Below are 26183 nucleotides of genomic sequence, written 5' to 3'. Positions count from 1 at the left end.
CATCTGGTAGAGTGCACTGCGCGTCTAACACAGCGCGGTCCGACAAGCTGTATGGTAGGTGTTGACGTGTTTAGTTTAGCGTCTTTGTGTCAGCTGATATATCTAATCAACGAGTAGTCTATCAGTAAATGCATCGGAGAGGAGAAATCTTGAAACTAGCATTCATATCTAAAAACTTCGTAAAGAGGTTTAACGTAACCTTAGACAAATGCGATTTTATACGGTCTTAAAGTAGCCTACGGGATGTGATGTGATGGGGCTAGAACTCGTTCTGGGTTGTTTGATATGGGGTTTAAAATTTGTTTTGTCATGCACATACGTTTTTTTTAATGACGCCACTTTAGCGGGAAATCCCACCCACCCACTCATTTCTACAGCAGTAGCCTAGGCTCCTATACTTATTCTGGCAAAACTCACGTATGTGGCAGACAGGCAGAGATAGACATGACAAATTGAGGTAGGCTAATTCCTCGAATTCTGACATGCGGCAGAAAAAGTAAATGGGCAGCTTTACAGGTTAGCTGACTGAATGAAATATATTACATATTAGTAATAAAAGAGTTATTAGACGTTTAATTGTTTATAGGGTGTCAGTTTAACCACAAAAAGTTGACAAATGGCAATAGATAGGCTGTTTGTAAGTGTTAGTCAGTTAAAATGTCATATCAGTAGCCCGTGGGCTATTCTCAAAATCTGTTGTAAAATCCCTTTCAGGGAGGAAATAGCGCACTTAGGTCCATAGACTATGGCTTAAGATGAATAAGCATGAACTGTTCTTTCGCTGCTTTCAGCTCTCCGCTTTCCTACCTTATCAAGCAGTGGCAACAGACACTCATATCACTTCCTCCCTCCCAATGAGTAAACAGTGATGCCGGTATGTAGCGATGATATTTTGGGACCAACATATTCTAATCGGAAACTTTGTTTCTCATGTCTAGCAAGGTGGGTGTGGACTAATGGAGGTTGGTGGTGTGAATGCATGGAGTGTAATTCATTCGTGCAATACCAGGAAAGGGATGTGTGTGCATGCTTCCTGTGAATGCAAAACCAAATGTCTTTGTTTAAAGTTCTGAAACATTTGAGGACGCCCATAAGAACTCGTGGGAGCCAGTAGGCTATGACTTCTACTCATGATTCTACTGTGTAATTCTGTCAGCATGATTATGCTACACAAAATAATCCCACTGTATTCAGATAGAAAACGAATAGTTAAATCCCTCGATTGAATTTCCTAATTGAATAGTTGATAACCCTGGAGTGCACACTGCTTGACATTGCCACATGAGTGTCACTAATTCAAGTAAAATCAACAAATTCAAAGTCAAATTTATCTGAGATTTGTTTGCATACTGAGCTAGTCTGTGAAAATACAAGTAGTGACATATTTTCTCCATACTCAGCATTGAAAAAAACATGTAATTTGGAATGAGTTAATGATCTCCTTTTGGGAGTTTGGAGAAGTTACTGTCTCTCTGATTTTTCTTCTTATTTAAGGCTAGTAAGACTTGGATTGCGGGAACCTTCTTTAAGAGAGAATGTGTGAAATTCCTTCCAGCATCCCGGGACACCCACAGGTCCAATAGACTTATTTTACCATGGCTCATAAAGTAGAATATATTGACAGTGTAATAAAATACTTGTAAAATGTTGGTAAAATATTTTTCATTTTTTTTTACAGATGTTCTTCAGTTTGTCAGGTGTGCCAAAATCTAATCAGGTATATATTGATTTGTCATTTTTGTAATTGTCTCAATCTCAAGCATCATCAATTCAATTCATATTTCAGATCAGTTTCAGATCTGTGCCCTGATAAGTTCTTGACCTCCCCAGGTGCTGTTGTGGGAGGCTCATAGGGGAGCACTTGGCATTCACACCCAGGACCCTGAGCCTCACCCAGACAGAGCTCACCCAAGAGGCTGGGGAGTGGTCTGTGGAGCTCCACACCAAAACCAGTCCAACAGACGCCTTTGGCACGATAGACTTCCAGGATAGCGCAAAGAGGTCTTGTCGGGCCAAGGTGAGTGATAGATGAATGGTGGTCAGTGGTCAAAGATGTTTTTCTATCCTTATTTTAGTCCAGTTTCTGATTGATTGATTGGTTGTTTGAATGAATAAAAATAGCATGTGGCAGTACTGTAAATAGTAGCATAGTATACACCTGTATTCCCACCTGCAGTATGTGAGGCTATCATGTGACACCAGAACGGAGCAACTTGTCCACCTGATGCTGCGTGAGTGGCAGATGGAGCTGCCCAAGCTGGTGATCTCTGTCCATGGCGGGGCCGAGAACTTCGCTCTGCCCCTTAAGGTGTCACAGGCTTTCTGCAAGGGGCTCATCCAGGCAGCGGAGAGCACAGGGGCTTGGATATTCACAGATGGCATCAACACAGGTGAGTGTCATCATCTAAGGAAAGATTGCAGCCAGGTAAAATTAACCTGTCAGGTTATATCCATATCTTCCCTTGACTGACTTAAAGTGCATATGGGGTACCCAGTTTATTTCCACTTGTTGAAGACTGAAATTATGAAATTATGAAAGGTGAGTATTATTATGGCTTTTGCTGTAGGACTTTGTTGCGGATGTGCTGGGACATTGTATTTCTGAAGTGAGTATTATCAGTGTTCCTTGTGTTACAGGTGCGTCCAGGTACGTTGGGGAAGCCATGAAAGAGTATGGCACCCATGACCTGTGCAAGAGGAACACTTTGGGAATCACACCTTGGGGAGCCATTGAGAACCACACTGACCTCATAGGGAAAGATGTAAGTTCAACATGACATGGAGAGTTTGCACACTCCCTCTCTTTCCTCCCCCTTTACTGTAGTTCCTCTTTTGTAAAGTACTGTGTTGTTGCTGTGTCTCTGTTACATGTGGCCTTCTCCTGTGTCAGGTGCTTAGGCCCTATCAGACTGTGGGGAACCCACTGAGCAAGCGGGCCTGTTTAAACGGCTTCCACTCCCACTTCCTGCTCGTGGACGATGGCACTCTGGGAAAAAATGGCGGACAACTGGATCTGAGGAAGAGACTCGAGCATCACATCCGCTCGCAGAAGATTCACCCAAGTGAGTGGGTTTGCTTTATGTAATGAGGCCACTGCTACTGTGCCACGCAAACACAGAGAATGTATATGTACAGTATGTATATGTAGACATATACATACATACATGCATATATGCATGATTTATATTTGCATATTCATTCAAAATGCTGCTCAGTATCTTGATTGTTGTTGATGTTTGTTGCAAGTGTGTTATAGATACATCAGTGGTTTTCATGCTTTTTGCAGCTCTGCATGTGCATGTCATGAGTGTTTGAGAGTGTGTGTGTGTGTGTGTGTTGTCAGGACTGTCCCAGGGTGTTCCTGTGGTGTGTGTGGTGGTAGAGGGTGGTCCGGGCATCCTGTCTCTGGTGCTGGAGTATGTGAAAAGTTCTCCCCCAGTGCCCGTCGTTGTGTTTGAGGGCACTGGGAGGGCAGCCGACCTGCTGGCATTCGTGCACAAACAGACCGCTGAAGACAGGTGATCTATGCTCACTCTATTTTAGCCGCATGCTGTGTGTGTATGTGTGCATGCATATTTGTGTGTCTATATGTGTGCCGGTATGTTTGGATGTGTAAAAATTCTATGTGTTTCACATCCTATGCAATATTTAAGAGTGCATGTCTTTGTGTATGCGTAGACAGATGGATAGGGACATTAAAGACGACCTCCTCCTGAGGATCCAGGACATGTTCAGCATGGACAAGAGGGAGGCCAGTGAACTCTACAGTCTCCTCATGGACTGCATGGACCACAGGGAGGCTGTACGTATGTAGGCTGTATGCAAGAGTACACATGCACAATGACACACGTAATATGAATGCACAAGGGTATGGATTTTAACTCGGTAAACTTTTAGTCAATTTCAGCAAGCTCCAAGCTGTGAGCTCAAACCTCTCACCAGAGTCACAGACATCCAGGACATTCAGTGAAGAGCTATTTGATCTTTTTGTCTCACTGATGTTAACAACGTCATCTACACACAAACACACCCACACTCACATTGTCATTTATCTTATCTCATCTCATCACTTCCCTTTCCTGTGGGCATTTTTAGGCTTCTCTTCTCATAAACATTACCAAGCAGAACAGTGTGTGCTACTATACGTCACAATCAGGTTGCTACTACAACCCCATGTGTTTTTATAACTGACCCATTTAGAAAAAGGCATTTTGGGTAAAGAATGTATTTAATTGTTAAGTTCAGTTTGTAGTAGCTAGTATTAAACTTAATCAAATGCTACAGGAGATAAAGGGCCGAGAGAGAGACGCCATTGCATACTGGTCCCCAATCTGTATTGCTTTTTTCAATAGGTATTTCATGGTTTCATGGCATTCTTAGGCCTTTCACATACAGTAAGCAATGGCTCAAGACTAAGAGAGAATTAAGACTAAGGGAGGAGCACTGTGCAAGGCAAGCCAGGGGTTTCTCCTTTTTTCTGTGATCAGGTTTCTTCACTTAACTTAGATCATTTCACCTCTGTTTTCCCCTTTCCTCTCTCTTTAACCATTTAGCATATATATTTACATTGTCCAGTTTGGGATTACAAATTATTATTTTGGACACTGAGTGTCACAGTGAGTGATACTATTGTGGCATTGTGGATTTTGAGCATTGGTGAATATTGGAGGGGGGGGGTGTATTGTATATTGTGAGTATATTGTGAGCCTTGGGACTCACTGAAACATTATAATGTGTAACTTAAAGTAAAAAAAAAAACGTATTATACACTTATTTCATCAGTGTTGTTGCATCTTTCCTTTCCTCTTGTTTCCTTCTTTTTGTCATCCTTTCCTCATTCTCATTCTCATTCAATCACCAAGTTCTCCCTCCGTCTCCCCCTTCCTCTCCTCCTCTCCTCCTCTCCTCCCCTCCTCCTCTCCATCTCTCCCTGTGTTGTGAGCACAGTGTTGGCATTGTTGTGTGTGCCAGTGACGCCTGCTGTGCACTGGGTCTCAGCACTCCAGTCATGGAGCTGTGAGCCCCCCCACGTTCAAATCTCCATCAAACAGAATGCTTGAGTTTGGCCACACCCAGCCGTCACATGCTCTGTCTCTCCCTCCCTCCCTCTTTCTTTCTCTCTGTCTTTCTTTTTCTTTTTAGTTCTTGCGTTTCTAAATTAAGAGTGTGGAGGACTAATTGGAATGATGGGCCGTGAAGCATATTTCCATATTAATAGAAGTGTGGGGATTAATTTGCTCCCTGGACACGCCAATGCTTTGATTGGATGTGAATCACTCAGAGAGGAGTGCTGTAGGAGATGGGTGAAGGGGAGAAACCCATAAGAACTGCACTGGGTTTCTGCAGTGGAGGAAAGTTAAATGACTGCTCTGAGGGGGGTGGGTGTTTTCCTGTTTCCATTGCTTAGCATCTCAAGATTAAAGGGGAATCACACAGGAATGAAAATGACAAGGCGCAGACCAGTGGGTTGTGTTGTGAAATGTTTCTGGACGGACGAGTAAAGGTCACCTCTCTAGAGTTATTCAGTAAACAGTGTGTACAGTTCTGGAGGCTGTGTTTACGTTCATAACAAATTTGAGAGGAGAGCAGCTCCAGCAAATCTTCCAACAATCTCCATTGTACTTTTTTTGACCATTTTTTTGGTTTGTTTCTTGTCTGCATAAGAGTTCATATTAGCCATTCCTCTTCTTGTCTCTCAAACCAGGTCACAGTTTTTGACTGTGACTCTGAGGATCAGTCTGATGCAGATGTGGCTATTTTGACAGCCTCACTAAAAGGTAAAATAACCTGACATTTTATTTTCATCACCACCATGAATCCCCTGACACAATCATGAGCCAATACCATTACATTAACTAGACCCTTCTTCAAAATTTAGTTAGCCTAATGTAAATAGGTAAATAGTTAGTCAGATCAAATGTGTTGACAACAGAAGCAATATAAGTGAAGTCCACCCACTTAAATGTATTCTAAACAGTCTCACTTCACAAACAGTCTCACTGAGTCTCTTAGAGTGATGATCAATTCATTGGAAATTATTTCCATACTTCATCTGTGTTCTGCTTTACATTAGTGATGGCCAAATGAAGCTTTAGTGAACCACTGAAACACAGCATGTGAACCTAGCGACACTAGCTGAAAAGCAAAAAGATGGCCGCCACACATACATTTTTTCAACATAAAAGTCCTTAGCAAACCAATATTTTTGGTTACATATACTGGTTTGGGTAAGGACCTTTATGTTGAAAAATCTACATGTGGCAGCCATATTGGATTTTTTCATTAGTGTTGCTAGCTTCACACTGCTGTGGTTTAGTGGTTCACCAAAGCTTCATTTGCCCATCACTACTTTACATGACCCTGTTGTGTGTTGTGTGTTGTTGTGTGTTGTGTGTTGTGTGTTGTGTGTTGTGTGTTGTGTGTTGTGACCCTGCCTCTGCCTCTGTCAGGCATGAAAGCCACATCCCTAGAGCAGCTGAGCATCGCTCTGGCCTGGGACAGAGCAGACGTGGCCAAAAAACACATCCTGGTGTACGGACAGCACTGGCAGGTACCACTGCGGTTAGGCCCAGCGCTTAACAGAGGCAGGAGAGTGCAGTGATTACATGTCTCTGCGTTTACTTTATAGCCACATCATGAGGTGTTGATTTTTTGCTTTTTAGTTCCATTCCCTGGTTCAGGAATTACTCTTAATTATCTAATTAGTCAGTAAATTAATTAACAAGTCTAAAAGATTGACACAAAATAGAGGGGATACTTACACACACAGACTTTTGCTTAGCATTTCTGTTTTATACACTCATACATCTAGATGGTGGAAATTGACTGATATGCCTCTTTGTGTATGTTTTGTGTCTGTGTCTGTGCTTTCATGTGTCTGTAGGTAGGCTCTCTGGAGCAGGCCATGCTGGATGCTCTGGTCATGGACCGTGTGGGTTTTGTGAAGTTGCTAATTGAGAATGGCATGACGATGACCCGCTTTCTGACTGTTTCCCGTCTGGAGGAACTTTACAATACGGTAATCAGCCATATCAGTCATCATATAGTATCCCCAAAGTCTGTTCTTGACAGAAAGGTAGCATTTTAGCTGTGATGGCACTGGCATTACCTTTGACAGATTTTTCAATCACACCCAGCAAACTGACCCTATGATTTCAAGTGTTACATTTAAAAATGTATTGATCTGTATTGTGTTTGTGTTGTCATATGCCCAGTTTTCCATGCAATAAGACAGCGCCAATAGAGACAAGAGAGATGCTACTAATGCTACTTCAATAAAAGAAATGTATTTGCATTGCATATTTAATGCATTTACCTCTCTCTTTCTCATAGCACCAGGGTCCAACAGATACTTTTCTTCACCACTTAATTGAGGATGTCAAAAAGGTACAGGCTTTTAAGTAGAATTGCCCAATAATTGAAATGTTAAATTTGTCTTTAGTATGTTTTTCACTAAGGAAATGTCCTGCACATATCAGAATACTGTGGATGTTATTCTCTTTCTGTTGTGCCCATGTTATGCAGCATGTCTGCTTGTGCCTTCACAGACTCACCTCCCAGCTGGGTACAGGATCTCCTTGATAGATGTGGGCCTGCTGATTGAGTATCTGATTGGTGGAGCCTACCGCAGCTCTTACACGCGCAAGAACTTCCGAGCCGTCTACAGTCGTCTGTGCACTCAGGTGAGGACCATGACCGTGTACGTTTGTTTTGGAAGGTTTGATCTCCAGGGCAAATCTGGGTAATTTGGGCAATATGATAAATGATGCCATTTTGGTAAAAATAGAAGAGCCTTATGTATTCATTCTCCTGGCCAAAACAAAGCCACAAGGTAATGAGGTTGCATACACGATCTTGGTAAAACTGGACTCATCTCTATGTTACTTGTTTATTTCTGGCAAGGTCAAAAACAAACATGCCTCCGCTTCCGCTGCATGGCCTTCATCAGAGAATCATGCTTCATCATGCTCCGATGAAGGCTATGCTTACTTTAGTACAACATACAAAGACTGGGAAGGTGCATCCTTTCAAACAGATCACTTCTACAAAGTCACAAGGCTCTTTGATGAGGAGCGTTACCGTACTCTTTAAATAGGAGGTTTTATCAATTCAACTTACACCAAGATGTACTAAACTACTTGAAATACTCAGTACTACTGGGGTGCTCATTGGAGCGTTTTTGCTGCCGTTTTAGCAGGGAGGAGGCTTTTCTTCTGCGGGACCATCAGCCGAGATGCCTCTCCGACCGCACTTCTTCCGCACTGCCCAGCCCTACAAACACAAAGTCTGTCAAAACGTCATTCTCCTCTGCGTTTATGTTTGCCTCTGAGCTGTTTAGGTTTTGTCCAGATATGGGGTTTGTAACTCGTCACAGTTAACCAGGTTCAGTCACATACGAGTCGCTAAAACTAGACCTAAAGTAGCACAGCAGATAGTAACAGGTGATGTAAGTGTTTACTGTAAAGTAATTCCTGATTGTGTGGTGGTGGTAGGATAGTGTCTAAGGAGCAGGGCCTGCAAAGTTGTGTGTTCAATTCCCGGCTTCCACCCTTGAGCAAGGCCCCGAGTTGCTGTGGGGAGAATGGCCTTTGCAAAAGTGTCTGCCAAATGGATAAATGTAAATGTAAATGCTGAATACCGGTAGTCTGATCTGTAGTATACTGCAAAAAGATTAGATATTGCCCTAATAGAAAGTCATTTGTTTGTAAATTGTTTTATGTTGTTAACATTAGTGTATATCACAAAACCCATTTTCTGCTGTGCTTGTGCGATGTTGTTTTAGGAGAAAAGGGACACTCCGTCCGAGCTGAAGGTGGGTCCGAGCACCGAGCTGAGTGAGCCTGCTCTCTACGTTTACAACTTCAACGACCTGTTTGTGTGGGCAGTGCTGAAACGTCGCCAGCAGATGGCGCTCTTCCTGTGGCAGCACGGGGAGGAGGCCATGGCCAGGGCCGTAGTGGCCTGCAAACTCTACCGCGCAATGGCCACTGAGGCCAAGGAGAGCAACATGGCCGACAGCCTCGCGGATCAGCTGAAGACCTACTCACTGTTAGTGCGCACACACCACACTCACTACACGCATCAATTCACAGAAACACATACCGGTATGTTCTGTATGCTGTCAAAAAAAAGAAGTTAATTTCTAAGGTGAATTAACTTCATGAACAGCACATTTTGTACAACTATACAGACTGTATGCATAATGTGCAGAGCATTCTGTTAGCTGGGAATGCTAGCTCACTTTTAACTGATCCCCCTCACTGAGTCCTTATTGTGCGAACTTCCCCAGAGAGTTTGGGCAGCTGGCCGTGGGCCTGCTGGACAAGGCCTTCCGGGAGAATGAGCGCATGGCTATGAAGCTGCTAACGTCCGAGATGAAGGACTGGAGCCACTTCACCTGCCTACAGATGGCCGTGTCGTCCGGCATGAGGTCCTTCGTGGCCCACTCTTGCACCCAGATGCTACTGACGGACCTGTGGGTGGGCCGACTCAACATGAGGAAGAACTCCTGGTTCAAGGTGAAGGAGGGGCAAGGAGGTGACATGCTGGTCTGCTTAACATGTTGGGATCATTAATATTGTAATTCAGTTGTGGCAGTGACCAGTGGTGTGTCTGATTAAATTGTAAAAAATGAAATTGTATTAATACAATCGTAAACTACACTTGAATATGACTGCTATTTCTATATTCCTGTTCCTATAACAAAAAATAAAATAATGATTATATAAAACTGTATATAACCCAGCTAGCTTTAATGAAGACAGTGAAATGAGATTATAACAAGGGAAGAAACAGTCGCAGTGGGCTCTACCTCCTGGAGCTGAGCTGATTAGTAAATCTAGGCAGTAGACATAAAATACACAAAACATGGAAATTTATCAAATGTCTGCACTTGTGTTGTTCTAGCTTGTGTATGCTGTTTGGACTAATTACCAGACCTGCAGTAATTACCAGACTTCCTCTAGATCCGTATAGCTGAGGGTGATGTTTGTGTGTGTGTGTGCGTGCATGCGTGTGTGCGTGCGTGCGCATGTGTGTGTGAGTATGTTAGTGCTTGAGTATGTGTTGTTATGTGCTTGTGCAGGGCTGTGTTTCTTATGTATCATTCATTAGCATATGTATGTGCAGTGTACGCACGTGTATGTATATGTAATTGTTTTGGGCACACTATAAATATATTGTATGTATTGCATTATTGATATGCATGTGGATGTGTGTTTTGTGTTTATGTGGGTGAACATGAATGCAACAGATCATCCTGTGCATCCTGGTACCAGTGTCCATTCAGCTGTTAGAGTTTAAGAGCCAGGCGGAGATGTCACATGTTCCTCAATCCCAGGAAGCAATGCACTTTGGATTAGACAGTCGCGGCCTTGACGCAAACGAATCACAAGGAACAACAAAGGCAGTAAGTACTGATCATCTGCAGTACCAGTAGAGTGGAGATCTGGTGTAGAAATATTTCCTGACAGCTAGAATATAGAAATGCAATTTGTCCAATGGCTTCCTTGTATGAGTTTGAATGCAGCCGTTGGGTCTTTCACAGGGGTACGATGCCGAGAAAGCGTCAGAACGCCAGGAATGCTCCTCAGATCTCTTCTCACAGTGGATTCTGTGGCTACAGAAGTTGTATGACTTCTACAATGCTCCAGTGGTCAAATTCTGGTTCCACACCGTAAGCGCACATCTCACCTTTGCATATGTTATCTGTGTTTCAGCAGACAGTATGTCTTTCTATAGTGTTGAGGTGACTTTATTCTTCTCCCAAAGGAGGACATGATCTTGGATGACGAACACTGCTAGCCTGACGAGCCAGACCCACATTAAAATGTAGGGTCTGGGCACTCACCGTTCGCAGTGCTCAGTCCGAGGGGCGGGATAATCAGTTGTCTTTCAAATTCCCTCTGCACGCAATAGGACAGCGGCAGCGCTATGAGTCCCATGCGTTTCCCACCAGCGGAGCTAGTTGGCTAGTTCAAACGTTTGCCAACTTAATAAAAGCTTAACTCGTGTCACACTGTTCGCCAACAGCAACATCCAATTTATTTGTTTTCAAGTAGTAGGGAATTCAAGCCAAACCGTTGCAACTCTGCCATCAATCATTATGTTAAGCCCACCTAACGACTCTATACACGATTTCATTGGCCTGATTGAGTTTCGATTTCTGGAGCTCACAAGCCAACGGAGAGTTGCTAGACTAGCCCTGGCAGCAAATGTAATTATGTAATTTGCTGCCGGTAGGGGCGCGTCTAGATTTCTAGGCTAGAACACTGCTGCATCAAACAGACATTAAGACATCATAATGACAGAGCACAATAGTAGATCATGAGTAAGCACTTCTATCTTCTTCTATCTTCTATCTTTCTCTGTTGTCATGGTTCGTTTTGCAGATGTCCTACTTGGCTTTCCTCATGCTGTTCTCCTACACGGTCCTGGTGAGGATGGAGGATCATCCGAGTCCTCAGGAATGGCTGGTCATTGCTTACATCATGTCAACAGCAGTGGAGAAGGCCAGAGAGGTGAGAAAGAGACGTCACCAAGGGCCATAAAGTAGACGTTTTTTAGCAGAATGTGTTTGTTTACCTTTAAAGGCACCCTTAAAGCAACACCAAAGAACTTTTCATCTGTCGCACGCACTATTTGTTTATCCAGCACCGGCTTTGCAAATAACAATGTCCACAGACAAGGTAGAATAAGTTGCATAATTTAATGAAAGTACAATGTATTGCGACATCAGATGCAAGTCAAATTTGTAGTTTCTCATGTCTCATTCCATCGAACTACAGATCCGCTACCCGATGCAGCAAACTTACATAGTGCGGTAATAGCCAATATAGGGCCGCGAAGCGAATGCAGAAAGTGCCGTTCACCCTGTTACGAGTTGATGAACCACTGAAACGATTTTGGAAACATTATTTTAAGGTACAAAAAACTCTTTGGTGTTGCTTTAACTAGATTTGCTCTCAGGGTCCCCCTCTGGTTGAGAAGCACAATAATAAACGGTCTAAGGGCCCGATTTTTGCTATGCAAAACCCAGCTCAAAGCTTATTATCTCGACGAAAAGCTTTTTCCTATCTTACACTTCACTTTTATTAAACAATGCGCCCAGGGGTGTGGCAATTAACAACATAAGGTGTGGTTTGGTGCATGATCTAAAGATTGCTATCTTACACCATCTAAAAAGCATTACGCCACTGACCAAGAAAAAACAGGGGCCGTATTCACAAAGCCTTTTATCTTACCACTAGGAGTACTCCTAAATCGCACTAAAAGATTTTAGCTAGGAGTTTTCTCTTAAAAGTTATTCACAAAGCCTTTCAGATCTACTCTTAGTAAGGAAAAATTACAACTCCTAAACTAAGAGTGAGTCTTCGTTGCTATAGATGACGTCATTACTCATTCACGAGCTTGACTGAAGTGACCACCCTGATTGGCTGATGATTGTAACGCGGGAATGATTCCAAACACCTTACGATGATGAGTGACTGGTGACAGGTCTGAGAATGCGTGCGCTACACAAGTAGTGCGAAGGACGGAAGATGATGAATAACTGAATAAAAAGGCCTAGCCTAAATGGATAAAGAGTAAGACAAAACAAATATCCTAGTAGCCTAATAAAACATAGGCCTACGGATTGATGCAATAGGCTAGGCTATCTTTGCAACATTATTAAATTAATCTGTCACCATATGCCTACGTTTGCAAAGAGGAGAACATTTTAATTTGATTCACAATGAAACGTTACATTTAATTTACATGTTGACAATGAGTAGTTTTGGTTGTTGTTGGTGGAGTTATAGCATCCCTTTTATGCCTACAATGCAAAATTGTTCCCTCGCGATTGAAAGCTCCTCTTGCGCATACCCATTTCAAAACATCGCAACGTGAAAGGCCACAAAAAGCTGTTTGTGAATAGGTCTTAGTGAGTTAGGAGTCCTCTCGACTTCTTTAAGGCTGTCCCAGACTTAGGTGCTACTTTTAGGTCTAAAATGCTTCGTGAATTACTTTTAGTGAAAAAAATTAGAAGTCCTAAAGTTAGGAGTGACACGCCCATTATTAAATTCGCCACTTAGGAGCTACTTTTAGCCTTAAAATTATTTGTGAATACGGCCCGGTCTATAGCGAAAGGCGCATATAAAGCTTAGCTGAAGAAACACTGTCACGAGATGTAGGCAGCAACTCCTCTGCAGGATAAATGTCCTTAAGTTTTTTATTCAGTAATTCGAACATTACTGGGGTAAGTGTAGCTTTTTCCAGTCTATGTTTTCGATGGTAATGTGCCATCAAAATGATTTTGGAAACAAAAAACTATTAAGGTTGCCTTTAATATGATACACATTCCAACAGCATGTCATGTTCTTCACTTTGACTACTATCAAAAACTACTCAGAAATAGTCTATCGCTAGGAGAACAGTCATTGGAAGTGCAGGAAAAACAGATCTAGCTTTAAAATGAGAGTGCAAAAGTAAAGGGAAAATATTGACAGAAGACAGAAATGTCCCATATAGGCTTCCATTAAAGAGTAAACATATTCCTCGAATTCCACTATAGTGTGCGTGCCGGTCTCAAAGGCCATAGAGTTTTACCTTTATGTTGATATGATTTTATGATTCTTTTGCTACTCATTCACCCCAATTCCAGCAGCTGAATGACACTGTATCTCATGTGACTTTGGAGCTTTCCCAGCTGTAACGCATTCTGCCAGAGACGCTCTCTTTAATGTTTTATCTTAATTATCGCCTTTTATCAGACATCAGTGCAACAGCTTACACATAGTTCATAAAACAAGTTTATCTGTGTTCTTTATTTGTATTACTCACACAAAGTTGACCTTTTTACCTGACTGTTTTCAGTGCTATGCTAACACAAAGTGGTTTCCTTTGCTGTTTCCTTTGACGTGTTCTTACATTGACAGGTGTTGATGTCAGAGCCTAGAAAGTTAAGCAAGAAACTGAAGGTGTGGTTCAGTGAGTACTGGAACGTCTCCGACTTTGTCGCCATCTCCCTCTTCCTGGCGGGGTTGGCGCTGCGGTGCGATCCATCGTGGCGGGCGGCTGGGCACATCGTCTACTGCCTGGATGTAATCTTCTGGTTTGTCCGGGTCCTGGACCTGCTGGCTGTCAATCAGCATGCTGGTCCTTACCTCACTATGATCACAAAGATGGTGAGCTTGTTCACCTCCACCTGAATGATTAAATACACCTTAGAACACCTATTAATAATTATGCCCTTGATCTAAAAAATAGTGAGAGAATTACATTGTGACATTTAATACTCTGATATATTATTGCGAACACCAGTGAACTGCACAGACTCAATATTGTTCCATTGTACCTTTGGGCATGTCTGCAGACCAGCAACATGTTTTTCATTGTGATCATGATGGCCATCGTTCTTTTGAGTTTTGGTGTTTCCCGGAAGGCCATCCTCTCTCCTAACGAGGATCCATCCTGGACTCTGGCTAAAGACGTGGTCTTCCAACCCTATTGGATGATCTTCGGAGAGGTTTACGCCGGTGAAATTGATTGTGAGTCACATGTCATATCCTCTGAAATGTAACAAATGTTGTAATGGTGTAGTGATGGTATGTGGTCTGAAGGAGTCACTGCGACTTTGCACTTTCTTTCTCTGGTGTCCAAGGAGTGACTATGTGCTTTTCTTTTCGTGGTGTCCCAGCCTGTGCAGATAAAAATGCCACTTGTGTTCCCGGTGCCTTCATTACTCCATTCCTCCAGGCTGTGTACCTCTTCTTCCAGTACATCATCATGGTCAACATCCTCATAGCTTTCTTCAAGTACGGACTTTAAACCAGTTTTTTGAGATTATCACATTTTTCCATCTACAGATTTGCTCAGTCTGGCCAGTCTATTTTGATATGCATAGTGTACCTTTAAGTCTATTTTGATTTGCATAGTGTACCTTTAAGTTGACAATCTTGCATAGTGTACCTTGACAACTCTTTAAATGTATTGTCCAATTTGGCATTAGATATACTCAATGTATAATGTAATTTACTCTAATTTGTTTAATTTACTCTAATTTGACAGTAATGTGTACTTTGACATGAAGTCCATCTCCAACCAGCTGTGGCAGTATAACCGCTACCGTTACATCATGACCTATCAGGAGAAGCCATGGCTGCCGCCACCCCTCATCCTGCTCAGTCACATGACCCTGTACGTGAGGAGAGTCTGCAGAAACAGCCTGGGAACCTCGGAGCAAGAGCAAGACTCTGGGCTGAGTGAGTAATGTGAAAGTAATAAAACATCATCAACTGGGAATAAACTCTAAACAAGTCTGATTCCACGTTAAAAAAAATCCACCAAATAACGTAAGATAAGATAATATGCCAAAACAGATGTCATATAATAGTGCTTATTTGATTCTGGATCTTAATCATGGTTTACTCAAGTTGTGAAAGTAGCAACTGTTTTCCTTCTCAAACTCTGTGGTGTTTTCACATATAGCTTACAGATGACCTCTTACCCAATAGTAAGTATAGCTTACAAGGAGGAAGAGAGATATTTAAGGTACACTATGCAAGTTTTTCACCTTTACGAATCCAATTTGATGGTAAGTGAACTTGTAATAGGTGAATCGTTCACCTAGCATAGCTATACAGCATAGACGTAGCGAGTCGCTACCGAGAAAAACCCGGCATGCAACTTCAAGAACGGCGGCCCGACAAATCTTGTGAGAATCGTGTAACATTACCTTGTCTGAAGATATAGCTCGTTGTTAATCCTTCACCTCCACAACAAAAGCATTTTGATTGTGTACAGGGGGGATAGGTCACGAGAAGTTTGCTATTTACAACAGCAGAGTAAAATATAAATATATCGTGACTCTAGAGGGAGCTCTACAGTCGCCAAAAATACCTAAACTTGCATAGTGTACCTTTAAGAAGTATTAATCATAATGAGATGACGTCATTTTGAAGGTCACTGACATGCCCCCATGCATAGCAGATGTCAAGTCTACTGTGTCCATTTCTACAGAGCTGTTTTTGGCCAGTGACGACTTGAAGAAATTGCATGAATTTGAAGGGAGATGTGTGACAGGATATTTCTTTGAGAAAAATGAAAACCTGCACTCTAGCCAAAACAACAGGATCTGTTACACAGCAGCAAAGTTAGTAACTGTGCATATTCCTAATGCCTATGTGTTCATATCAGTATATTTTGCGACCAGATGGTTAGCATCTTGTCATGAAACTGTCAGTATGCACACAAACCTGTGACAAATCAGATGGCAAAAACAATTTGGTTTAGACATTTTTGTATTCATCAAATTTTGTATTTCTGAAAGTGCCTGGCACAGAAGTGACCCATTATTTCTCTAAATCAGGACAGGAGAGATGACCATATCGCTGGGTGAGGTGGCTGAGAAAGTCCACTTCATTCAGAACAGCCTGCAAACACTGGACACCCAGCTCGGTCATCTCCAAGACACATCTGCCATGGCGGTGGACACCCTTAGCCTGCTCGCTGCTTCCGATGACTACCAGCAGAGGGCAGCATTATACGGCCTGCACAGACCAATCAGCAGCTCCCATCTGGAAGTCCTTCACAGCTTGTGCCTACCGAGAGGTGGCAGCGTCTTGGTCCAGAGACCCTACAGCAGCCATCCGCCATCCCTGCTGGGTAGCCTGGGCATGGGACAGCAGTCTCTACCACTGGGGTGGCAGGACCAGAGGAGCAGCGAGGACGGTGAGAAGGACTCTGGCGAAAAGCAGTGGAAGTCCAAGCCCCGTCCTGTGCACCCGAGGTCACTCAACGACGTCCTCTCCACAGGGTGCTGCCGGCTCTCTCATGATTCCCTGCCTCATCTAGTCGGGTGGAGGGACCGGACTCCCCTTGGGTCGTGCATCCCGCTGGTGCCCTGGAGCTCCGAGACTGCCGACCAGCACCAGCAACCCAGAGCCTGGCACCATGACTTCCACCTCCCTCCCAGCCAGGAGGAGTCTGCCGATGAGATCGAGGAAGAGGACGAAGAGGAAGAGCTGAGTAACTCCGCTGAAATGAGCTTGTCCAGAACGTCCAGCCATGCGGTGCTGCTCGCAGACTCTCCAGCGGACAGAGGCCGGCACATGGGCCTGGTGAACCTGGGCTTTAGTGGAGACCATGAGCTCCCACTGACTCAGTCGGGGAAGTTCCAGCGGTGGCAGTTCTTCCGGCACAGCCGCTCCCTTTCAGCAAGCGTGGAGAACATGGCCTTCCTGGGAGCTCCGCTAGCCTCTCTCCCACCCACGGCACTGGCTGGTTACAGCCCTAGTGTGGAGCATGTGAGCCATACAGGACAGGATACACCTCCATCTGGATTAACTCAGAACAGAGGTGCTCATAAGACCTGTATCCATGCATGATATTTTTTTTATATGTGTAGGGTTTTTTATTTTAAACCAATTGGCGTTGTAAGGTTGTTGAATGTCCGACTGTGGTTTGATTTCTTTCTGCTTGATCAGAATTGTCCAAGTCTGCTGACCTTACTGAATCCCTGGAGGGTCAGAAAAGAGTCTGTCGAAGGAAGACGGTGAAAATCCAGGACGAGAACACAGAAAATGTAGGAGCCTCTTAGGATACCTCAGAAAAACTCCACTTCATTATATCAAAGCAGATTTGGGTTGAAAACAGAAAGTAATATGAAGTCATGTCTTCTATCTGAAGATTGACATAAATGCTTACTTCCTCATCCTGACTATTCTCCTAGACAGGTTTATTTTTATCTATGAGCCCTACATGTTCGTAATTTAAATATTTATAGACAAATTTCGATTTACGAATATAGCTGATCCAAATTTTTGCCACAATATATTGAGATGGTAAGGTGAGACCGGGGAGGTGGTGGTGGGTCTGACTAGTTATTTTCTCCTACAGGTCAGAGAGTTATATTCGCACACTTCAGAGTGCTACAAAAGAGGCAGATGCCATGGGAGATTCCCTGCTCTACGGAAGTGTTCAACCTCTGCCAGCCTTTCACAACTGAGTAGGATTCTCTTCTTGCTGATATCTGAATATACCAAACATAGCCAACAAAACTATACAACACATCTTGAATCATTTTACATAATTTAGGTCTAGCATGTTAAGAGGGCTTTGCATCTGCATGGTGTGGGTCACAAAGCAGGTTTTCAGATTCACAATACACTAGCAAATTGTATGAGGAGTTCTCCTTAAAGAATTTCAGTACAGTATATGACTTTTTTTCCTTTGTTTTATTCTTGCTAGATTTTGACCATGTTGACTCATTGCAGAGGTTTGCTCAATCTTTTCAGGTAAGACGGTTTTAAATGTAATGTTGCATTTGTTTACCAAGTGCCAAGTGCATGGACTTGAATCATGTTGTGGGCTTTTTTAGGACACAAGGAGCCCGAGTCAGTCTTTGTGGAGCAGCTGGGCGAGGTCAAATAGCCGAAGGTCCTCGTAAGTAGCTGTCTTCAAACGCACGCGCGCACGCACACTGGTACACATACACATTTTAATGGGAACTGTACGTGGCTTATCAAAATAGATTTTGGTGACTGCTACAGTAACATAATCAATATAACAGGCCGACCTCACCAAGCCTTTACAGCAAAATGTGATTTATGATTTAGGATATGTTTTTTTCTGTTTGTCTATTCGGTAGGATTCAAAGTGGGGCTATATCTGAGGGTAAGTGACCATCTATATTACGTTTAAACCACTGCTGTTATGTATCTCTAGTGTACACATATGTGTTTCATGTGTGACCCCGACTTTAGTGAGAGGCGCCACCTTCCAGTCCACAGAAGACCTACACCCTCACTACTCAGGTTAGTTGGCATACTGAGCTGCAGGTCTAGAATGCGTTATTGGACAACCACTGTGGAAATGGCAGTTGTCACTGTATACTGTTCAAAATTATAGACTCTTTATCGTGTACTGAAGGTAGTTGTTCAATTAGTTTGTTCAACAACGCTTTCAGCAAATGCACCTCTGGTTGATTTGTGTATTTGGCCTTTCTGTTTTCCTTTTGTTCACTGCCTGTTTTCCTTGTGCTTGTACAGCAATGGAGCGCAATAACTTGATGAGGCTGGCTCACACCATTCCCTTCACACCAGTATCTTTGATGGGTAAGCTGATGCTCGTCCACTCATTTCTACAGGCAGAGATGGAAACAGTTGGCTTCTGAAAGTTCAAGTTCTAACCATGTTTTGGTTCTACCTGCGGACTTAACACAGGTGATTTCATCAATTAGCTAAACTACCTGGTTGAAGAGTTGTAGAGCTATTAAGAAATCAGCTGGTTTAGGGAATATTTGGAACTAACATTTGGTGGGACTTTTACTTTCTGAAGCTGTTGTTTTCCACCCCTGTGTGAAATTACTGGTCACTGACCACACCCAGTACCCAGTGTTCAGTACTTCTGTGTCCAGCTATGACTTGAGGCATCATTTCATTGTCCTATATGCTGGCAGCCGGTGAGGAGGTGTCTGTCTACACCTTGGAGGAGACGCAGTCAGACGGAGGAGGCACCGGGAGCAGGGCCCTCAGCATGTCCTCATGGTCTCCTCGAGGGCGCTCTGCCATCCTCCAGTCTCTCTCCCATGAGGGGGTGCTGGACGGGGGCCTGCGGCAAGCCTGGCGAGTGATCTGCACCTGGGCTGAGGAGGGGGTCCTGAAGCCAGGCGGTGTTTACGTGGTGAAGGCTTTCCATCCAGAGGTGGTCCGAATGTGGCAGAGGGCCTTCCACAGCGATACCTCTCTCCATCTTTGTTTACGGGTACTGAAATCTTCCCACAAGCAAGTCAGTTGCTCAAACTGAGTACCTTAAAGTTAATCATTTAATCAAGAGTGATCATTTGGCATATACAGTAGCTTACCTCATGTGAAATGGAATTTTGACGTCAGCCACTTTGTAAGAATCACCAGCAGTGACCTTGAAGGCACACACATTACTGTCTTTCAGTCTGTTATAAGTAATATTTTGAGAATCCAGCAGTTGCTGATTGTGTCATAATCTGCTGGTAAACTGAAATAAAGAATGTCATTGATCTACCTGATGTGAGGTCAAAGTACTCCACGCTTTGTACTGTAGATGCAGAAGACTTGGAAAGTTTAAATTCTTGTGAAAACAAATTAGTTAGGAATCAGAGCCACTGTAGCAGCAGATAGTGAGGAGGTTGTAGTGTGGACAACACCATAAGTCTGCAAGGACCCAAAAAATAATGTACAAAGTGTCAGGTCTCAAGTAAAAGAAAGTTGTTAGGCTCTCAAGCGTGTTTGTTGAAACTTCCTGTTCAGTGGCCGATCCTCTCATTTTCTTGGATTATTGGCTTGTCTGTTTATTTGTTTGTTGCAGGAAATCCAACAGCAGAGAGCTGCCCAGAAGCTCATGTATATTTTCAACCAGTTGAAGCCTCAGAGTATGCGATACTCTCCCAGGTGATTTGGCACCATTGCCAGGAATCTACTCCATCACCGAGAAAATCAACACCATTTATTATAATGGTGACCTGCTTATCGTGACAGTCAGTTCCTACCAAAATAGTCTCTTTGTCCTGAGCAGAAATTTACAAAAGGATACCTGTCAATTTCAAGTGAAGTAATGGGGTCTTTTCACAGCTGTAAGCGTGTATTTGTTTCATGTTGCGTCCCCTAGTATGTAAAATGTATCTATGCTTTCTTTAAGGGTTTGTATACTTTTTTGCTGATTTATATTTCACAATGTGCATGTTTTTTGTTTGTGTGTCAGTTAAGTTTATTTTTCTGACTACTCCTCAGGTTTCTGGATGTGTCCCTTGTGCACTGGCACACTGATGACCAGTGGCTGACCATTGAGAGAAACATGGCCGGAGATTTCCGGAAGTACAACAACAACACTGGGGAGGAGATCGCGTCCTGCTGTAGTCTGGAGGACACAGTGCTGGCCTTCTCTCACTGGACGTATGAGTACTCCTGCCATGAGCTGCTGGTCCTGGACCTGCAAGGTATTATCTCAGCCTTCTGCAGATTGGAACATGGTTAGATATGATGGTGTTACTTAGAGCCAGACCTATATGGGATTTTAAAGACAGATACTGATTTCGATATTTAAAAATTTCAGAAACCGATAAACGATAAATTAGCCAATATTGATTTTTTACAACTTGAACATGGGGGCTCATGAACATGCCCCCTGAGTGTAGCACTGTAGCTGCCTTGCAGCTCTAGCTGTTGGCTGCAGCAACTCGAGCTAGGTAGAACTGATTTATCGACCAATAATTGACTCGAGCTAGGTAGAACCGAATTATCGACCGATTTATTTGCCAATAGATCGGCAAATAGCTAATATCGGCCGATAATATTGACACACTGATTTATCGGTCGGGCTGTCTCATAACTTGAAGCGCTTGATAACGTGATGTTTCGCTGTTTTAAGCACGGTATTTGAAAATGGCATAGGAGATAACATGTGATGCTCTGTGCAGGTGTGGGGCTGGAGCTCACTGACCCATCAGTCATTCGAGCCGATGATGACCAGAGGTACTGCGATGGAGGACCCATAGCATAACAGCATAAACTCATTTCATGCAATCAACTGAAATATAACATGTGGGAAACACTTCATTTGGATTGTCTGCTTTACAGGCGGCTTGTTCAGATGACTTTACAGATGGCTTGACATTCAAATTTACAGACACTTTGCAGATGGCTTGACATTCAAATTTACAGACACTTTGCAGATGGCTTGTGTAAATTAAAGTTCAGTCTATTGTTATTGTTGTTAAAGGATAATTCCGGTATTTAGCACTTTGAGTCCCTTTTCTGGTTTGTTTTGGTGGACGCAGAAATGTTGACGATGGGTCCTGTCTCGACTTTTTGACTCGTTTAGAATCGCCACATCACTAACCACTCGGTGAGTTGCACAGTTTTGAAAACGAACGTTAAGGGTTGTTTTAAGGACATGTTTGTGCATGCCTGTTGCCAGCCTCTCTGAAGCAGTCAAAGGCGATTCTAAATGAGTCAAAAAGTCGAGACAGGACCCATCGTCAACATTTCTGCGTCCACCACTCTAGTTCATCCAAAACAAACCAGAAAAGGGACTCAAAGTGCTAAATACCGGAATTATCCTTTAACAGTGTTCAAATGGAGTTTTGGGCTAAGTAAGATGTTCTATGAAAGCAGTTGCCTCTGTGTTTTTGTAATTATTGGCTATGTGCCTGATCAGATACTTCTTGGCTGTAGCTATCTGAAATAGCTGTATTATTAATTGTGCTTTTTCCTCTTTGTCCCAATAATGAGTTCAGCGCATCTGGTGATATGGTGTTTGGGCCGGCTAATTTGGGAAGTGATGCCATTCAGAGCTTCATCCGCAAACACAACTGCAACTCCTCTTGTGAAAAACTTGGGCTTTCAGGTGAGCAGCGTGCGCATGTGTGTGTGTGTGTGTGCGTGTGTGTGTTTGTGTGTGTGCATTTGAGACGGACAAAAAGGGAGACTAGGAGAGAGGTAGGGAAGGAATAAGATAAATGTAACCATATATTAGCATAAGATCATCAAGAGATTGAATCAGAAAGAGACGGAATATGTGAGTGGTTGTAAGACATGTCTGTTCAGGTTCACAGTCTGTCCTCTGGGTAGGCTAAGCTGCTTTGTGGCATCTTGTGTGCGAAGAAACAGCTGCTCTCAATCGTCTGATGCTTAAGCACACTGAAAACAACCAAAGACCAGGGAACACCCAGGAAGAGATAATTAAGACAAAGAAAAAAATTGTTTCATCGCCATGACAACATAGGCAGAGGCAAGGAAGTGTCTCCTTTTGTGGCGCATGCAGCCCCTGCCTTTGATCACATATTTAATAGTTCTTTTGTGCAGCAGAGAGTGCTGACTTTGATAAGTTATTAATTACCGTCGTAACAAGAGGGAGCCATGCTTCTAAGGCACAGCCACAAACAAACAAACAAAAAACACACTCACTCTTGTTTGATATTTCAAAGGTGCTTTGTGCTTGTGTATGTCTCTGTGTGTGTGTGTGTGTGTGTGTGTGTGTGTGTTGCAACCTCTCCAAGAATCTCATCAAAACAAATTATTAGCGAGGAGGAGATTAAAAAAAAAACATGTATGGACTTCATTAAAGCATCTGTAATGAATTGTCCCCGTCTTGTGATCATTTATTCATGCTGCCTTTCTGCATTTCTGGGCATCGTCATGTTTGTGTTTGTCAGACTTGAGGAGGAGATCCAGCCAGGGGAGCGCCACAGAGGCTTCTGAGGAGGAGAACGACACCATCGTGACTCGCATGTGACCTCCGCATCAGGAGACAAAAAACTCTTTTGAGCGCCCGGGGGTCCGGGATACAGTGTGGACAAGGCTGACCTGCTGGAGTCTGAGTCTTGAGGTAGTCTGACGCACGGACATGTGAGACTTCTTCTTCATGCCTTCTTCTTGCCTTCATTGATAGGACAGTGGAAAGTAGACAGCAAATGAATGGGAGAGAGATGGGGAGTGGGATTGAGAAATTAACTCAGGCCAGACTTGAACCTAGGGCACTGAACCCGTATGTGGTAAGAGATGCTGCTGCTTGCACTATTACATTTTGATATGCTTCACGTTTCAATCTAAGAAAAGTCACTGATCCCACAAACAGAGAAGCACTTGTTGTGTCTGATGTCAATAACATCATGGTGCACTACTACTTCTGACATCTGTAGCTTTTGGTGTGCTGTCGCACGCTATGCTATGTTGTATAATGGCATAGCACTGAACACAACCTGTCTATGCATTCTCAAATACAGAGGATTTCAAAACATGTTGCGGAGAAACAGCACTACCTTGAGTAAACAACAAATGACGCATCATTTATAGGGATGATTTTGAGGCACATAATTGTCCCATGGAGACAGCATAACACTATTTCAGTTCTCACTTTGGACAAACTGTAGCGGCAGTCACTAATGGAAATATGACATTGTATATTCAATATGACTATGCACTGTATATGCTAGGATATAATATCAGCTGAAATATTTGAAATATCTGAGTATCAGTATAGTTTTAAAGATAGGTTAGTGTTCTTAAACTGAGTTTTTTAAAGTGTTCAACACATTCTTTTTTGTTTTTTTTTTGTTTTATAACATCTCCAAATGTTTGTCTACAAATTTGCTAGGCCTTTGTCAACATTAGTGTATGTATTACAGTGTACCACATTATGTGATACGATATAAATACACAATCTCTACATATAGTTATTTTAATTCTAAATTTAATGCAAACTTTAAACATAAAGCTCTGTAATTATAGTATATACTAATGGAAAAGAATATATACACTGAAACTGCATACTCAAATGTCTACCACACTCAAGTTACAGACTCAACCACTAGAGGTCCTCTTGTACTAAAATATTGTCAGAACATCTTTATAACACGTGGAGTGATGCGGACATGTCTATTATTACCACCTCAACCAGATCTCAAGTGCAGTACTTATGGTACTGTATGCAAATAATTGTTAACTCTTAACTTTAAATATTTGTGTTCACTTAATGATCTTGATGTGTGATGTCACTGAAGTATTGGATTTGGTAGTGTTTCAATAATGTCATTATGTAAGAAACGGTGTTAGTTCATGCGAGTAAAATCCACTGTGATGTTTGTGAAAAGAACATTTTTTTTATGTGTCTCATCTAAAAAAAAATCACACACAGCCAAAGAATGCATCCATAAAATGTTTATTTTTTTCCCACAAAGAATTGTCTACAAAAGCGATAAAATATAGAATTTAACAAAAAATCACTTCAGTCCTTCACTTAATATGTACAACTTGAAGGAGGAGACACTTTTAAGACTTTGACTGACTTCGAACTTTCACCCAACCCTCTCCACAAAGCTGGGAATTCAAATATTATCACCCCTAAGTACTTGCAAACACACCATCTCTTTCTCTCTCTCTCTTTCACACACACACACACACACACACAGATACACACAGATACACACAGTCAAGCTTGGCAATTATTTCTCACCCTCTGGTACATTTAATGGAGCTTTGTGGACATAAGGATGCATCAAAGTTCACCGTCAGTCTCGGCCAGCTCACCAAGAAATACAAACAATTTGATTTCATTTATATTAACGCCCACTTTCTGAATTCCCACTTCTGATTGGTTCTCAAGTAAACATATGCAGTAAAGCATCTATCCCGGCTGGCCATTCAGCTTCTCAACAGTCTAGCTATGGCACTTGGAAAAAAATTCTTGTTCTTTTTTTATTAGTACATAACAACAACAAAAACTCTGTACCCTAAGTACCTTTTTAGGGGTTCTGGTAACAGATGCTACTTTAAACTTTTCTTCCAGGGAGGCAGACACATTCTAATTTATAAATAAACAGGAATTATTACTGTCATTTTCACTTGAATGCATATAATATGCAATGTGTTTTTTCTGTTTTTTTTTTCCTTTTATTTTTACTCTGAATATCAGGAGTAGGACTAAGAGTCTTGGCCTCCTGTGCACACACACACACACACACACTCTTCAGGTGTCTGTGTGAAAACAGTGATGCATGTGTGTCGCTTAAGAGAGTAAAACATTAGCATAACCAAGAGCAGAGTGGGAGGAACGTGCTGATTGCTGCCTCAGGTAGGCTGAATGAGGAGTGCTCCCCTGACTCCAGAGAAATGAGAAATGAGATGCTCCGCTCAAATTACCCACAAGACACCACAGGGAGGCCGGAATGCTGGGAGATAACCCTTTTTGTGTTCACTCTAGGCTTACCAATAGAGAGCTATACAATTAGTAGCGCAGAAGGTAAAATACAAGGGCTGTGGTATGTCAATTTCATCTCAATATTGTCTCCCTCAATGGAATGTGATCAATCAGTACCAATTTTCTCCTTTTAAACTTTTGCAGTTTATCAGGATTTCCCAATGCTCAATGATTGTCTATTGTATTTTTCTGTGTGTATGTGTGTGTGTGTGTGTGTGAGTGTTTGTGGGTATTGTGAGTGGGGCAAGAGGCATTCAGTAGCACACACTGAACACTACCCGGTAACATTCAGATTAAAATATCCCCAACCCGTTCCCACCCACTGCGTCACGTGAGGAGAGAAACACAAAAGCCCCCAAACATCTTGGCGTCATGAAACAGCATGCAAAGATAACTGAACAACAATACGCTAATAGTCATATAATAATAATTATAATAATAATAAAATTAAAAAATAATCTTAGAATGCAAAC

At 42.6% G+C, this 26183-nt stretch overlaps 1 protein-coding gene across 1 annotated transcript; it reads left to right on the top strand.

Annotated features, from left to right (window-relative positions):
* Positions 1-382: 382 nt before the first annotated feature.
* Positions 383-25348, top strand: trpm6 (transient receptor potential cation channel, subfamily M, member 6). Its single transcript, XM_076269536.1, has 40 exons — positions 383-457; positions 792-874; positions 1495-1574; positions 1679-1717; positions 1831-2017; positions 2177-2390; positions 2638-2762; positions 2891-3062; positions 3344-3518; positions 3679-3802; positions 5705-5777; positions 6450-6550; positions 6884-7018; positions 7333-7386; positions 7548-7682; positions 8195-8284; positions 8783-9048; positions 9290-9518; positions 10253-10408; positions 10547-10675; positions 11391-11519; positions 13917-14165; positions 14354-14528; positions 14678-14795; positions 15049-15242; positions 16000-16132; positions 16349-17337; positions 17466-17563; positions 17878-17986; positions 18229-18275; positions 18359-18423; positions 18629-18654; positions 18744-18794; positions 19029-19094; positions 19439-19743; positions 20323-20405; positions 20745-20950; positions 21431-21485; positions 22250-22359; positions 23168-25348. Exons 2-40 carry the CDS (start codon positions 869-871, stop codon positions 23245-23247), a joined length of 5778 nt encoding a protein of 1925 aa, XP_076125651.1. The 5' UTR covers positions 383-457; positions 792-868; the 3' UTR covers positions 23248-25348.
* The last annotated feature ends 835 nt before the right edge of the window (positions 25349-26183 follow it).

The sequence above is a fragment of the Alosa pseudoharengus genome, unplaced genomic scaffold, assembly GCF_046254945.1.
Source record: "Alosa pseudoharengus isolate Yale_2024_CS ecotype anadromous, Long Island Sound unplaced genomic scaffold, YU_APseudo_1.1 YU_APseudo_1.1_scf_6, whole genome shotgun sequence".
Lineage (NCBI taxonomy): Eukaryota > Metazoa > Chordata > Actinopteri > Clupeiformes > Clupeidae > Alosa > Alosa pseudoharengus.
This window is presented reverse-complemented; position numbering and strand designations above follow the sequence as displayed.

Excerpts from the sequence above, each read along its gene's own strand:
- trpm6 (XM_076269536.1), top strand. Across the intron at positions 2,391-2,637 it reads CACAGATGGCATCAACACAG|GTGCGTCCAGGTACGTTGGG; the intron begins GTGAGTGTCATC and ends CTTGTGTTACAG. Across the intron at positions 10,409-10,546 it reads CACAAGGAACAACAAAGGCA|GGGTACGATGCCGAGAAAGC; the intron begins GTAAGTACTGAT and ends GGTCTTTCACAG.